Source organism: Scardinius erythrophthalmus, assembly GCF_964197995.2.
Source record: "Scardinius erythrophthalmus genome assembly, chromosome: 3".
In the NCBI taxonomy this organism is placed as follows: domain Eukaryota; kingdom Metazoa; phylum Chordata; class Actinopteri; order Cypriniformes; family Leuciscidae; genus Scardinius; species Scardinius erythrophthalmus.
In genome coordinates, this window is record NC_138223.1 from 1725407 (window position 1) to 1742171 (window position 16765).

The window sequence follows — 16765 nt, forward strand, 5'->3', positions numbered from 1 at the left end:
GGTCTGAAGCGATCTGAGGTGTGATCTGAGGAATCACCTGGTCGAGACGTGGCCTTGGCCAGAGGTTTGATCAAGTCCACGAGTCTGTTCCCAGCAGCGATGTCCACGCCACTGTCTTTATACGTCAGTCCTCTGTGGGACAAACACAACGGTCAGCTGATCTAAATCACCAAATCAAACTCTGTGTGATCAGTGCTGCTTATCTGCACAAAAGCACACCACCATGACACAATGATTGCACTGTTTAAACCATAAAGATGTCACTGTTTGAAAGGGATAGTTCACCCAATAAAGAAAATTAGCCCATGATTTACTCGCCCTCAAGTCATCCTAGGTGTATATGACATATTTCTTTCAGACGAACACAATCAGAATTAAATAATAAAAAAATGTCCTGGCTTTTCCAAACTTAATAATGGTAGTATAGTGAATGGCCTTTTCTGTTTTGAAGTCTGTGCATCTGTCCATCATAAAAGTGCATCTATCCATGAAAAAAGTGCATCTGTCCATCATAAAAGTGCATCTATCCATGAAAAAAGTGCATCTGTCCATCATAAAAGTGCATCTGTCCATCATAAAAGTGCATCTATCCATCATAAAAGTGCATCTATCCATCATAAAAGTGCATCTATCCATGATAAAAGTGCATCTATCCATGATAAAAGTGCATCTGTCCATCATAAAAGTGCATCTATCCATGAAAAAAGTGCATCTATCATCATAAAAGTGCATCTGTCCATGATAAAAGTGCATCTGTCCATCATAAAAGTGCATCTATCATCATAAAAGTGCATCTATCCATGATAAAAGTGCATCTATCCATGATAAAAGTGCATCTATCCATCATAAAAGTGACATCATAGATGCACTTTTATCATGGATATGATGCACTTTTATGGACTTCAAAACAGAAACGGCCATTCACTGCCATTGTAAAGCTTGGAAGAGCCAGGACATTTTTTAATATAACTCTGATTGTATTCGTCTAAAAGAAGAAAGTCACTAGGATGACTTGAGGGCGAGTAAATCCTGGGCAATTTTCATTTTTGGGTGAACTATCCCTTTAAATAAAGCTGAAAATAAATAAAATGCTATGGCAGACTGAACTTTAATATTTACGGTTAGTGATTCAAACAAACATAACTCTAAAAACATAGCTGTAATAGTGCTAGTGATGCTTGATTTGCAGAAAACACACAAAAAAGGCTAGAATACTGTCTTTATGACTTTGTTTATTAGAAAAATGTATACAAATCACAGACATAACACTGATATTAAATCTGAAGTGTTACAGTGTGAATGCGTTGCGGTGTGAACCGGTTGCGGTGAGAACGGGTTGCGGTGTGAACGGGTTGCGGTGAGAACGGGTTGCGGTGTGAACGGGGTTGCGGTGTGAACGGGTTGCGGTGTGAACGGGTTGCGGTGAGAACGGGTTGCGGTGAGAACGGGTTGCGGTGAGAACGGGGTTGCGGTGAGAACGGGGTTGCGGTGAGAACGGGTTGCGGTGAGAACGGGTTGCGGTGTGAACGGGGTTGCGGTGAGAACCGGTTGCGGTGAGAACCGGTTGCGGTGAGAACCGGTTGCGGTGAGAACGGGTTGCGGTGTGAACGGGGTTGCGGTGTGAACGGGGTTGCGGTGTGAACCGGTTGCGGTGTGAACGGGGTTGCGGTGTGAACGGGTTGCGGTGTGAACGGGTTGCGGTGAGAACGGGTTGCGGTGAGAACGGGTTGCGGTGAGAACGGGTTGCGGTGTGAACGGGGTTGCGGTGAGAACGGGTTGCGGTGAGAACCGGTTGCGGTGAGAACGGGTTGCGGTGTGAACGGGGTTGCGGTGTGAACGGGGTTGCGGTGTGAACCGGTTGCGGTGTGAACGGGGTTGCGGTGTGAACGGGTTGCGGTGTGAACGGGTTGCGGTGAGAACGGGTTGCGGTGAGAACGGGTTGCGGTGAGAACGGGTTGCGGTGAGAACGGGGTTGCGGTGAGAACGGGTTGCGGTGAGAACGGGTTGCGGTGAGAACGGGTTGCGGTGAGAACGGGTTGCGGTGAGAACGGGTTGCGGTGAGAACGGGTTGCGGTGAGAACGGGTTGCGGTGAGAACGGGTTGCGGTGTGAACGGGGTTGCGGTGTGAACGGGGTTGCGGTGAGAACGGGTTGCGGTGAAAACCGGTTGCGGTGAGAACGGGTTGCGGTGTGAACGGGGTTGCGGTGTGAACGGGGTTGCGGTGTGAACCGGTTGCGGTGTGAACGGGGTTGCGGTGTGAACGGGTTGCGGTGTGAACGGGTTGCGGTGAGAACGGGTTGCGGTGAGAACGGGTTGCGGTGAGAACGGGTTGCGGTGTGAACGGGGTTGCGGTGAGAACGGGTTGCGGTGAGAACGGGTTGCGGTGAGAACCGGTTGCGGTGAGAACGGGTTGCGGTGTGAACGGGGTTGCGGTGTGAACGGGGTTGCGGTGAGAACGGGTTGCGGTGTGAACGGGTTGCGGTGAGAACGGGGTTGCGGTGAGAACGGGGTTGCGGTGTGAACGGGTTGAGGTGAGAACGGGTTGCGGTGAGAACGGGTTGCGGTGAGAACGGGTTGCGGTGTGAACGGGTTGCGGTGAGAACGGGGTTGCGGTGAGAACGGGGTTGCGGTGAGAACGGGTTGCGGTGTGAACGGGTTGAGGTGTGAACAGGGTTGCGGTGTGAACGGGTTGAGGTGTGAACGGGGTTGCGGTGAGAACGGGTTGCGGTGAGAACGGGTTGCGGTGAGAACGGGTTGCGGTGTGAACGGGTTGCGGTGTGAACCGGTTGCGGTGTGAACGGGTTGCGGTGTGAACCGGTTGCGGTGTGAACCGGTTGCGGTGTGAACCGGTTGCGGTGTGAACCGGTTGCGGTGAGAACGGGTTGCGGTGAGAACGGGTTGCGGTGTGAACGGGTTGCGGTGTGAACGGGTTGCGGTGAGAACGGGTTGAGGTGAGAACGGGTTGCGGTGAGAACGGGTTGCGGTGAGAACGGGTTGCGGTGAGAACGGGTTGCGGTGTGAACGGGTTGCGGTGAGAACGGGTTGAGGTGTGAACGGGTTGCGGTGAGAACGGGTTGCGGTGTGAACGGGTTGCGGTGAGAACGGGTTGCGGTGAGAACGGGTTGCGGTGTGAACGGGTTGCGGTGTGAACGGGTTGCGGTGAGAACGGGTTGAGGTGAGAACGGGTTGCGGTGAGAACGGGTTGCGGTGTGAACGGGTTGCGGTGAGAACGGGTTGCGGTGTGAACGGGTTGCGGTGAGAACGGGTTGAGGTGTGAACGGGTTGCGGTGAGAACGGGTTGCGGTGTGAACGGGTTGCGGTGAGAACGGGTTGCGGTGTGAACGGGTTGCGGTGAGAACGGGTTGCGGTGTGAACGGGTTGCGGTGTGAACGGGGTTGCGGTGTGAACGGGGTTGCGGTGTGAACGGGTTGCGGTGAGAACGGGGTTGCGGTGTGAACCGGTTGCGGTGAGAACGGGTTGCGGTGTGAACGGGTTGCGGTGTGAACGGGGTTGCGGTGAGAACGGGTTGCGGTGAGAACGGGTTGCGGTGTGAACCGGTTGAGGTGAGAACGGGTTGCGGTGAGAACGGGTTGCGGTGAGAACGGGTTGAGGTGTGAACGGGGTTGCGGTGAGAACGGGTTGCGGTGAGAACGGGTTGCGGTGTGAACGGGTTGCGGTGTGAACGGGTTGCGGTGTGAACGGGTTGAGGTGTGAACGGGTTGAGGTGTGAACGGGTTGCGGTGTGAACGGGGTTGCGGTGTGAACGGGGTTGCGGTGTGAACGGGGTTGCGGTGAGAACGGGTTGCGGTGAGAACGGGTTGCGGTGAGAACGGGTTGCGGTGTGAACGGGTTGAGGTGTGAACGGGGTTGCGGTGAGAACGGGTTGCGGTGTGAACGGGTTGCGGTGTGAACCGGTTGTGGTGAGAACGGGTTGCGGTGTGAACGGGTTGCGGTGTGAACGGGTTGAGGTGTGAACGGGGTTGCGGTGAGAACGGGTTGCGGTGTGAACGGGTTGCGGTGTGAACCGGTTGTGGTGAGAACGGGTTGCGGTGTGAACGGGTTGAGGTGTGAACGGGGTTGCGGTGAGAACGGGTTGCGGTGAGAACGGGTTGCAGTTTGAAAGGGGTGGCGGTGAGAACGGGGTTGCGGTGTGAACCAGTTACGGTGTGAACACACACCTGGTGCGGGTGAGGTACGTGATGGCGCGGTGGCCGATGTCGCGCCGGTACACGCCATCAGGGAAGCTGATCGCTGCCACGGCTTCATTGGCGCAGCGTAAGGCGTTCTGAAGGGTGGGTCGGACCGCGGTCACAGTTAAGACACGCCCACCACTCGTAATAACCCCGCCCCCTTCCTTCAGCGCAGTGCCTGCATGGAACACCTGAACGCCCATCTCTGACACCCGGGACAAACCTAAAGAAAAGAGCACAGGATTCATTCATTGGACATCAAAACTGCCCTATCAAAGTCTGAATATGCCTACTTCTATACTATATAGTACGGTAGAATAGTACTATAGAGGATTTATGAATGGAGGTGAAGCGACACTGCTAAATCACATGAAAATGACGACATGGCAGATGTAGTACGCTTTTTTTCATATTTCATTTCTACTACACACATTCATTCTATACTAGCCCCAAATTCATGGGACTCTTATTTTGAAATGTCTGTGCTTTACTACAACCAGCAGCTCATTCATAAAAATAAGGGAGATAAAATATGCACTCCTACAACCATGTTTATTACAACAATGTTTACAATGTTTATATTGTTATATGTTGTAAAAGGTTGTAAGAGTGCACATTGTATCTCCCTCATTTTTATGAATGAGCAGATGGAAGTAGTAAAGCACAAATTTCAAAATAATAGTCCCATGAATTTCATGCTAGTATAATGTGGGACTTTTTCATTTTAAACGTGTAAAATAAGATAAAATATAATATAATACAATAATAAAATAAAATAAAATATATAAACGTGTCAGGTAACGCACCGGTGATCTCCAGACCCTTCTTATATGAGCCGGGATATCCTCCGCTGGCCATGACCACAGTGACGGCCACACCGTCCTCCAGCCACTGCACTGGACTCGAGCTCAGGTCCGACCGGAGCGTGTTCTTCAACACCTCATATAAATCAGACTTCAGCAACGGCATCAGGACCTGACAGAGACACACACAGCCGAGCGACCACACAGATTCAAGAGGTTATTCATTGATTATTCGTCTCCCCTTCTGCTGTTAACACGACTGGATCAGTGAATGATTCTGATTCTTTTGAGTCGGTTCGTTAAAATGAATCAGTTGACTGGATTCACAGATCGGACTTTTTTTGTGAGGAACGGACCAAAAATATTGAAACGTTGCGATCAGATCAGACCAGATGGAGTAACTGAAGGAACTGCGCTTCAATAATTTCAGTCAATTCCTCACAATTTACTTCAAAAGAGTTGTAATGCGTGCACAGGTCACTTGGACTGCTGTTTTATGTTGGTGTTTTATTTTTTAGGCTTATTTATGGAAAAGAGCTACAAGCCTGCAAGGCATTTATACAAAATAATTGAGCATTCCCCAAAAGTCACAAGAAAAAAAACAGTGATGTTGTAATTGATGTTTACCTGAACACCCTGTCATTATATCAACGGTATTATATTTCATACGGTGAGATTTCGCCTCAAGGATCAACAGACAGCAGCACATCAAACGTCCACAGAGCCAACTGATGCTCACCTGAGATAAAACTTGCCCAAAGCATACAACTTACATGAATAAAATGTGCTATGAATCATCTCACCTGACACTCAGGGTCACCGAAGCGACAGTTGAACTCGAGGACTTTCGGTCCCTGTTTAGTCAACATCAGTCCGGCGTATAAAACACCTGAGAGGAAGACGAGCGAGATGAAGAATGATTGACGGAAAATAATGACAACATTCTGTTCCCGACTCAAGTTTCAATTCTGCAGAATGCCTTCAGAAGACATGAAGTACAGCACATGACACATGTGGAATACTGTTACGTCCCTCTTTATTGTAATTGCATGGAAAGTATTCAAAATCTTCTTTTTATGCTTAAATGCTATTTCTTTAAATTGCTTAGCTTTATAAATCAAAGCTCTGTAGTTTAAAGGGGTGGTTGAATATGATTTCACTTTTCTAACTATAGTTAGTGTGTAATGTTGCTGTTTGATCATAAACAACATCTGCAAAGTTACGACGCTCAAAGTTCAGAGCAAAGGGAGATATTTGCTTTTACAGAAATCGCTTTTTAAGGACTACAACAAACGGCTGGTAGAGACTACACCACATTCCTCCCGGGTTAGTGACATCACCAACCCTAAAATTTACATAAACCCCGCCCCCAGAACACAATTTATAGATTATCAAGACAGAATATGCTAATCAATGACTAGAAGATAACTCCACATCAGCTTCATAAATTCATCAATAACCATTCAGAAATGTCCTGTTGCTTCTACATGTTGTCACTTCTTCTCGAGTCTCTCCATCATTGTCTGACTCCGGTTTGAACATTAAAGGCTAAAAGTTTTAGAAATGTTCAGTGCATGTGTGTGTGTGTGTGAGGTAAAAGGACACAAGCTCTTGAAGCTCCGCCCCCTGTGCCGGGAGCAGCAGCTCATTTGCATTTAAAGGAACAGACACAAAAACGGTGCGTTTTTGCTCACCCTCAAAAAGTGACGATTTTAACATGCGATATAAAAATATCTGTGGGGTATTTTGAGCTAAATCTTCACATACACACTCTGAGGACATCAGAGTATGGGTGTGACGGTTAGTATATAACCATGAGACCGACGGTTATAGTTGAACACCGTCATTAGAACTCTATAATCGCCAAAACCGTGTTATTAAAATATTTTTTACAAACATTTTTTATCATAGAGAATGTTTAAATACTAATTAAAAACAATTGTTAACAGTCTGTGTTATTAATGGTCTACGTCATTTCCAACTGTATTTGATTCTTTGCCGAGTACCCCCTGACCGACCGCCAATCATTTGAGATAGAAATGAAAGCTATGACTATGATATAGTGATGTACCATCATTATGAGATTTATTAAACAAATGAAAAACATTTGCAATAATAAACATTAGCAATAAACATTTGCAATAATAAACAACGTATCATTACCGATAACTGATCGTGCAGTTTAATTACCCCTTGACTGACCCCAAACATGTTTGATAAAAGAAACATATACAGTGTGTATATAGCCTATATGATGTGTATTACATTTTAGCTCAAAAACAATTGTAATAAAAGATAGGATCATAAGATGCGCAATATATCGGGAGACATGGTTTTTACCACTTAATGAAGTTTTGTTTTGTAAATCGTCAGACATGATTTTTACCACTTCATTAAGTTTTGCTTTGTAGAAAGCCTTTCTTTAAAGCGAATTTCGTTTTGTACAAATTGTATTTTAATTTTAATAAATGTTTCATCAATTGCATGTATTTAATAAATAAAAAGCAAATATAAGTCAAGTCAAGTTTATTTATATAGCGCTTTTCACAACATAGGTTGTATCAAAGCAGCTTCACAGTAATAAATTAAAACAATACATCAATGTTTGTTTCAAGTGGAACGTCCACGTTTGGTAATGCTGATCAATAGTATCGTTGATTGATTAATTAAATTAAATATCCCCAACTGAGCAAGCCAAAGGCAACAGTGGCAAGGAACTGAAAAACTCCATCAGGTGACCTAATGGAGAAAAAAAAAAACCTTGGGAGAACCCAGGCTCAGTCGGGGGCCAGTTCTCCTCTGGCGTTTATGAAGTAGAGGTCAGATTTACCTGTCAGATTAAAAGTATTATATGAATGCCTGGCTGAAGAGATGCGTCTTTAATCTAGTTTTAAACTGGGAGAGCGAGTCTGAGCAACGAACAGTATCAGGAACAGGCATGAAAACAGGTCAGGGGTAAAAAAGGTGAGAAGGATGCGGCATATATCCCCCCCCCCCCCCCCAATCAAAGAAAAATAGCGTAAGAGTTAACATGAACAGATGAAATTCTCACTTATTAATAGAATTTAACTATACTCCACAGTGATGAATGTCCCCCAAACCCTGTAAGCTGCATTGGCATAGTATTACCAGTGTTTGTCACAGGATTTTTGGATCACTGTGATGAGTGGACCTTTGCCACTCTAGGGGGGTTCGGGGGCATGCTCCCCAGTATTTTGTGATTTTTAATGTTAAATTCATCAATCTGGTGCAAATTAAACAAAGAAAATTTCAAAACTCCTTTAGTTACAGTGTCTGTCTACATTACTGCTACAATAACTGTTATAATATTAATCCCATGATAGTAATAGCCATATATTGTAAAACAAATGCACTGAAAAAGAGGAAACTTTCATAGTTTTGTACTAATTTCTATACTTGAAAGAGTATATTTCTATACTTCACATTAAAGATGTGATTGGGCTAGCCCAGTGGAAATCAAGAAAAGAACCAATGGGCCGCTGATCTACGTGTTTCATCGGGTGTCAGAGAAAAAAAAACTATTTACTACTTCTATTTATCACGCATTAAAAATGCCCCAAACCAGTCGTCTGTATGATAATCTGAAACAAGGACTGGTGAGCCGTTGTCCTGCTTCACTTCACAGATGCTGAGTGAAAGGAGAATTATAGAATGAAAGGATACTCATTTGACACTTTATTAATCAGGAGAACAGCTCGTTCCGCGCGTCATACGTCGTCCTTTCAGTTTCGGTTTTCAATCGATCAAGTTTTTTCACGTTCTCTCTATAAACCACCCCTTTCAATCCGATCGAAATAATTTGTAATAGAAGTTTTTAACGGGTTATGTACTTGTTATTAATGTTTTTATGAAATATCTCTAGTGAATGCATTATCATATCACCGTATTATTTACCGCCATGCGAGCCACAAATTAATGCTTGGCGAGCCGCTTGAGGCTCGCGAGCCGCGCAATGAATAAGGCCGGTGACACACTGGATGCGTGGCGTGAGCGTGGCGTTTCTGTTGCGTGTCAGATGCGTGGCGGCTGCGTCGCGTTTTCTGTGTCTTTGCACACCAGAAGCGTGTCTGACGCGGCGCTGCTGCTGCTAGGTGACATATTGGTGACATGGGGAGAGAGTTGTGGAAGGCCTATACTTCATGTTAAACATAAATATATAGCAGCAAAGACAACGTCGGCAGTGTTGACGGCAATATAGACTATAGAATATTTCATTCTGCAATTGACAGGTGCAGTATTTGAAAATCGATAATAATTTTTTAAATTGCATTTATATTTGCATTTATGTCAAACCCTAGACACTTTCAAACATCAAAATGACGTTTATTAACATGTATTCGTGTCAAAATTTCATATAAACATCTTTTCCTATTCAATTTTGCTTGGAAACGCTTCCAAGACGCTTGCGTGTCGCGTGAAAAATAGGCGTCGGTTCTATTTCTAGCAAGCACGCGTTTTCCGCGCGGCTCGAGCCGCGCCTGAGACGCGCGTGTCACGCACGCAGTGTGCAAGCTCTAACCTGTTAACATGGGAGCCGAAATAAAAACGGACACGCCACGCAGCTGAGACGCTTACGCCACGCATCCAGTGTGTCACCGGCCTAACACTGCACTGTTCCTGCTCGCTCAGCGCTCACGGCGCCCGCGCCCGCTCGCGATATCATCTCGCCCACTTCTATGTCAAAATTAAAAATAATGACATTGGCAACATCGCTGTCTGTATCTGACAGGACAGTTAACATTGTTAGCTAACTTACCTTAGGCTTGCTTTCCGACGTGCGGTTCTTTGTTCGGCAGTGTGTGTCCAGTTGTCAGACTCGCGGTGTAAAAGACTTTGAAAACATTTCTGCCCTAACGTTACTCTGACTCGTATTGGCTGTCATGTTTCGGCATTAGGAATGATGATTGTTTTTTAAAGCTGCGAAGTTTATGGTAACTTTATAGGGGATAAATGCTGGCCTCGGCCTCGACCCTCCCCCCCATAAATATTTTCTCATCGGATCTGCACAAATCACGTAGGTGACCCTTTTAGGTTTTAAAACGGCGAATTTCGCCGAAAGGTGAGGAGTTTTCATGCCTGCAGGAAGACTATTCCAGAGTTTTGGAGCTAAATGTGAAAATGCTCTCCCTCCTTTGGTGGATCTGGATATCCTAGGTATGACCAAAAGCCTCGAATTTAGTGATCTTAAAGAGCGCGATGGATTATAGGGCGATAGAAGATCCGTTAAATAGACTGGAGCTAAGCCGTTTAGGCCTTTATAAGTCAGTAGCAATACCTTGTAATTAATACGGAACTTTATAGGTAACCAATGTAGTGATGATAAAATTGGTGTTATATGGTCAAACTTTCTTGATCTAGTTAGAACTGTAGCGGCGGCATTTTGGACTAACTGTAGCTTGTTTATTGAGGATGCAGGACAACCAGCTAATAAAGCATTACAGTAATCTAGTCTCGAGGTCATGAATGCATGAACTAACTTTTCTGCATCAGAAACTGATAGCATGTTACGTAGCTTAGCAATGTTTCTAAGGTGGAAAAAGGCTGTTCTTGTAACATATGAAATATGATTTTCAAAAGACAGGTTGCAGTCTAATATAGCAGACAATATAAGAACGGTGACATGGAGGCGCCGGCGCGCCGCGTTCAATTGCATTGCATTGTGACCTAGAGCGCATCTCATCGTAAATGAATGAAACTCAGCGTAGGCCTGTGCCTCATACATTAGCATTAAATATCTTTGCTGCATCCTTTCTAGAACAGACAAGGGCTTTCTTGCGGCTCGCATCAGCAGAGCATTGCATCGTCCATAGACCGCAAAACAATCAGCGGATGGCGGGCGGGTGCGGCTTTGAAATCTGGTCAAAAAAACGTTGGTGCGGATGATGAGTTTTGTGATGCGGTTGCGGATGAAATAATACCCCATCCGCGTATCTCTATCGATAACAACATTGAACACTACACAAAAATATATATATATTTTTTTCATTTAGGCGATCAAGTAGCTAATCAGTGTCTGCTCGTTTATTCAAACTAAGTTGTCCTATAACAGACGAACGTCGCAATGTTCTGATATTAACTTTAGCATGAAACCATGAAACGCTGAGTTAGCATCATAGTAGTTTCGAGCTTAACGTAATGTGAAAATGCGCATAATTAACGCAAATCAAGCAAGCTAGTGTGCATAGGCCACAAAGTGTTGGCGAAATCACACATTAGCGGACTGGAGGGAATATGGAATTTTTCCAGAAAACTTCTTGCACAAAACAAATTCAAGCACTTTCAAGGACCTGTGTCTGTGTGTGTTTATTTTCAAAAACTTTCCGGAGCCTTGACTTTTTTTTCTTCTTCAGATTCACAAACTTTCAAGGACTTGAAGGACCCGTGGGAACGGGAACCCTGTGTTAGTCTGTCTGTAACTCACCCACATACGGCGTTCCCTCGTCTCTCATGCCGTCCACGGTTTTCTGCAGAACGGATCTCTTGATCTCCTGCAGCTCTTCCTCCGACACCTTCACACACATTCAACAGCTCCATCAACACATACATAAACATATACATATATTCATACATACATAAACATATACATATATTCATACGTACATAAACATACACATATTCATACACACACATATATTCATACACACACATACATACATATACAAACACACACATACACACACACATATACATACATACACACACACACAGACATGCATACATACATATATACATATACACATATACAGTGCTATGCATAAGTTTAGACACCCATGCTAAAGTTGACTAAAAAGAGGAATAAAAAAATCATCTTTTGGAAATTGAACTTAATGCCTTAATTAAATTTTTTAGGAAAAATCCAACCTTTAAGGACACCGATTTTCTTTGTGAATGAATAATGTATCGTAAATAAATAAATGTTCTTCCTTAAAATACAGGGTGCATAAGTGAGTACACCCCTATGTTAAATTCCCATAGAGGCAGGCCGATTTTTATTTTTAAAGGCCAGTTACTTCATGGATCCAGGATACTATGCATCCTGATAAAGTTCCCTTGGCCTCTGGAATTAAAATAGCCCCACATCATCACATAGCCTTCACCATACCTAGAGATTGGCATGGTTTTATTTCAGTTAGCCTAATATACATACATACATATACACATACATATACATATACACATGAAGAGTTCAGATGCAAAAGCCTCTAAATGCCATCTGAAATTTTTATCAAGCTCATATATTTAGGTTCAGTAATTTCACTTAAATGATAATTAATAGGAAATCTTCATTGCCATTTAAGTGAAATTATTGAATTTAAATATACAAGCTTGATAAAAATGATCATTCTATAAGAAAATTTCAGATGGCATTTAGAGGCTTTTGCATCTGAACTCTTCATATACACATATATACATACACATACACATACACATACACATACACATACACATACACATACACATACACATACACATACACATACACATACACGAAAATACAGGTATCCAAGATAAAAATAAGACAGAACTGCACGATAGATAAGATCTGGATAGATTGAGAATCATCTTTTTTCTTTTTTTTTTCAAACAGATCATGATTCTGAACAGACAACTAAATGAAATTACATGTAATTTACTAGAGGTTTGGACAAAATGTATATTCAAAAATTATTTAATTAATATGAATTAATTAAACAAAATTGGTTTGAGTGAATGATTCAATGACTCATTACTGGATGAATCAGCATTTTTTAATGTTTTGAAATTGTCGCCTCCTACTGGTGTAACGGTGTAATTGATACAATCGTTATTTAAAGCGTCAAGTTACTTCACCCTAACGTAGACGTCAGTGGTTATATTTCAACTCTAAACCCAGTACTTCTGTGATCATCTGAATTAATACAACGGTAATTGTGATATTGTGTAGTTGTTTTTGAATCCATCTAATAACTTTCTCTTTCTGTGTCAGTGATAATGCAGATCTGAATCACTGTGATCACACTAGTCAAATGACCTATTATACCCTTTTACAAAGTCTTGATGTTGTTTTCAGGCTATACTAGAACTTGAATGTTGATTATTTCCTCATATTCTCCATTGTTATTCTCCATTGTGACGTGTTCGTTCCCGGAAGAAACTCAAGACTACAATGGAGGCGTTTCAGGAGTTCAGAAACACTGACACTGGCTGTGTTTACATGCATAACTTTTGTTTCAATCGGACTGAATTCCTTCTGATTGATGAATCTGATTAGTGTTTACACGAACGCTAAACATGTGATCTTTTATACGTCACAAGCTTCAAATCGGAATAGATTCTTTGACATGCGCAAACTGCACAAATATACAGAGTTTCCCGCTGTTTCTGCATAATAACCATTCTCCTATATTGGTTATTTGTTTCATTAACGACATTTATACGACACTTTATTCAAAACGAACAACAGCTCGTTCCGCGCGTCATACGTCCTTACGCTATTTCTACGTCATTGCACACGCACAGTCCTTTCAGTTTCGCAAGTGTTTACATGTTCTCTCGATCGGATTAGAAAAGGAATAAACCACCCCTTTCAATCCGATCGAAATTTCATTCTGAATGAGCTCAATCGGATCGGTTAAGGAGTTTACATGAGGGCTTTTCAGTCCGACTGAGCCGTCAATCCGATTACTAATAGATTATATGGTTGCATGTAAACGTAGCCGTCGATATAGAGAATAACTCTCGCTAACACAGCAACATTACACACTAAAGACAGATGGGAAAAACGGCAGAATAGATCCAGATTGTTGTCATTCAGGCATAAGATCCCGTGGGTGTTTGAATCGAGACTGTGATCTTTTAAGGGTTAATCGCGCAGCTCTAGTACGAGATGTTGACCTGTGGTGTCGGGCAGTAAGCGCCCATGCCGCCCGTGTTCGGTCCCTCGTCTCCATCCATCAGACGCTTGTGATCTTGAGCCGGCGGCATCGGTGACACTGTGACGCCGTCGCTGAAACACAAACACTGAGAACAGACAAGACGATTAGCGTGATCTGATCACCTCATTAACACCAGGGTTTAAAGGGATAGTTCACCCAAAAATGAAAATTAGCCCATGATTTCTCGCCCTCAAGTCATCCTAGGTGTATATGACTTCTTCTTTCAGACAAAAAAAATCAGAGTTATGTTATAAAATGTCCTGGCTCTTCCAAGCTTTATAATGGCAGTGAATGGCCATTTCCGTTTTGAAGTCCATAAAAGTGCATCTATCCATGATAAAAGTGCATCTATCCATGATAAAATGCATCTATCCATCATAAGTGCATCTATCCATGATAAAAGTGCATCAATCCATGCTAAAAGTGCATCATATCTATGAAAAGTGCATCTATCCATGATAAAATGCATCTATCCATCATAAGTGCATCTATCCATGATAAAAGTGCATCATATCCATGATAAAAGTGCATCATATCCATGATAAAAGTGCATCATATCCATGATAAAAGTGCATCAATCCATGCTAAAAGTGCATCATATCTATGAAAAGTGCATCTATCCATGATAAAATGCATCTATCCATCATAAGTGCATCTATCCATGATAAAAGTGCATCATATCCATGATAAAAGTGCATCTATCCGTAGCTACGTTTACATGGACACAATCGGAATGAAATCAATCCGATTGATGAATCCGAACAAGGTGTTTACATGAATGATAAATAAAGTAATCGGGTTGATGTGCGCGTTTATATGTCACAAGTTTCAAATCGGATCTGATGTTTTGACATGCGCACACTGCACGAAAATACAGAGTTTCCCGCTTTTCGCGCATAAATATTCTCCTCTATTGGTTCATTATTTGTTTTAAACAGCAGACGTAATATTGATTCGTCTCTGGTCATAATTTAGAGCATATTAACCGTTTTGCCGTGCTGCTTATTGATCACGCAGTAAAAATGCCCCTCCCCGCGGCCAAAACCAGACGTCTGTGGATGAGAATCCAAAACAAGGCCTGGTGGGACGTTGTCCAGCTTCACTACACAGACGCGCGTGTGAAATGAGAATTTTAGAATGACGGGAAACTTATTAATATGACACTTTATTCAACAGGAAGAACAGCTCGTTCCGCGCGTCATACGTCATTACGCTAGTTAACGTCATTGCACATGCGCAGTCCTTTCAGTTTCGGTTTTCAATCCGATCAAGTGTTTACATGTTCTCTCGATCGGATTACAAAAGGAATAAACCACCCCTTTCAATCCGATCGAAATTTCATTCGGATCGAGCTCAATCGGATCGATTAAGGTGTTTACATGAAGGTTTTTTAGTCCGATTGAGCCGTCAATCCGATTATAAGTGTCCATGTAAACGCAGCTCATGATAAAAGTGCATCATATCCATGATAAAAGTGCATCATATCCATCATAAAAGTGCATCTATCCATCATAAAAGTGCATCTATCCATCATAAAAGTGCATCTATCCATCATAAAAGTGCATCTATCCATCATAAAAGTGCATCATATCCATGATAAAAGTGCATCATATCCATGATAAAAGTGCATCTATCCATCATAAAAGTGCATCTATCATCATAAAAGTGCATCTATCCATCATAAAAGTGCATCTATCATAAAAGTGCATCTATCCATCATAAGTGCATCTATCCATCATAAAAGTGCATCTATCCATCATAAAAGTGCATCTATCCATCATAAAAGTGCATCTATCCATCATAAAAGTGCATCTATCATAAAAGTGCATCTATCCATCATAAGTGCATCTATCCATCATAAGTAGGGCTGCACGTTTTCAAGTTTTTCATTAACCGTTAACCGAGGCCCTTAGCGGTTAATACTCGGTTAACCATAGTGTGCGCGCCACAACCCCGAGATAGGTGTAATTTGCGGGTGGGACATGTCCCCACCACTATTTTCTAAGGTCGATATTGTCCCCACCACTTTCGAAACTTCTCGCGGCACGAATAACAATACAAATAAACAAAACATCTCCAGTTAACTAGCAGAGCATTCATTTCGTTCGTTTTTTTTTTTTAGGCGATCTAGCGCTGAAATGTTTTGTTTTTTAAATGATCAAAGTGCTCGTTGCCGCTGCGATCGAGAAGGGTCTTGTAAAACGTGCTGAGGTATTATTAATTCGAGGCCACGAAACAATTTACCTGAATATTCACCAATTCACAAAAAAAAAAAAAAAAAAAAAAGGAATAAAAAGCTGTACGAGAATAGTCGGCCTTCACTAAAGAGCTATCTTCACAGGTAAGAAAAACAGTTTAATAATTATTATTAATTCGTGGCCACAAAATAATTCACCTGAATATTCACCAATTCACAAAAAAATAGGTCTTTAGCATTTCACTAATTAATAGTATCAAACTTTTTTTGGCCACGTTGTAATTCGTTAAATAAAAATGAGGGAGGGAATTAGTTCAACGTGTCTACGATTTATTAAAACGAGGGAACAAATAAGTCGTCGTAACAACTAATTATTTAGATCAGTGGACAGGGCGCATAAGAACAAACAGATAGAGAGAGCCCTGGCCGCGCGCGCACACTCTCACCGCCTTCAAACAACATGAGCGCTGTATTGCTCTCTCTCCCTCGCGCATTTCAACACAATAGTAAAAGGTCGGAAGACCGATTGTGTTTTATAGATTAGTAGTTTGTTCATATAAAGTGTTTGATTAGCAAGTACATGTTTAGGAAATGCATAATACAAATTGTATGGGTGATGAAACTGCGCATGCGCGGGGT

At 42.8% G+C, this 16765-nt stretch overlaps 1 protein-coding gene across 1 annotated transcript in view; it reads right to left on the bottom strand.

Moving 5' to 3' along the window:
* Window positions 1-16765, bottom strand: part of gart (phosphoribosylglycinamide formyltransferase) — a 44354-nt gene that overhangs the window by 19556 nt on the left and 8033 nt on the right. The window contains exons 7-12 of the mRNA XM_081361849.1: window positions 13889-14014; window positions 11436-11523; window positions 5797-5882; window positions 4997-5165; window positions 4179-4413; window positions 38-132 (exon numbers count right to left, since the gene is read on the bottom strand). Coding sequence (XP_081217975.1) covers window positions 38-132; window positions 4179-4413; window positions 4997-5165; window positions 5797-5882; window positions 11436-11523; window positions 13889-14014 — 799 coding nt within the window. The remainder of the gene's footprint in view (window positions 1-37; window positions 133-4178; window positions 4414-4996; window positions 5166-5796; window positions 5883-11435; window positions 11524-13888; window positions 14015-16765) is intronic.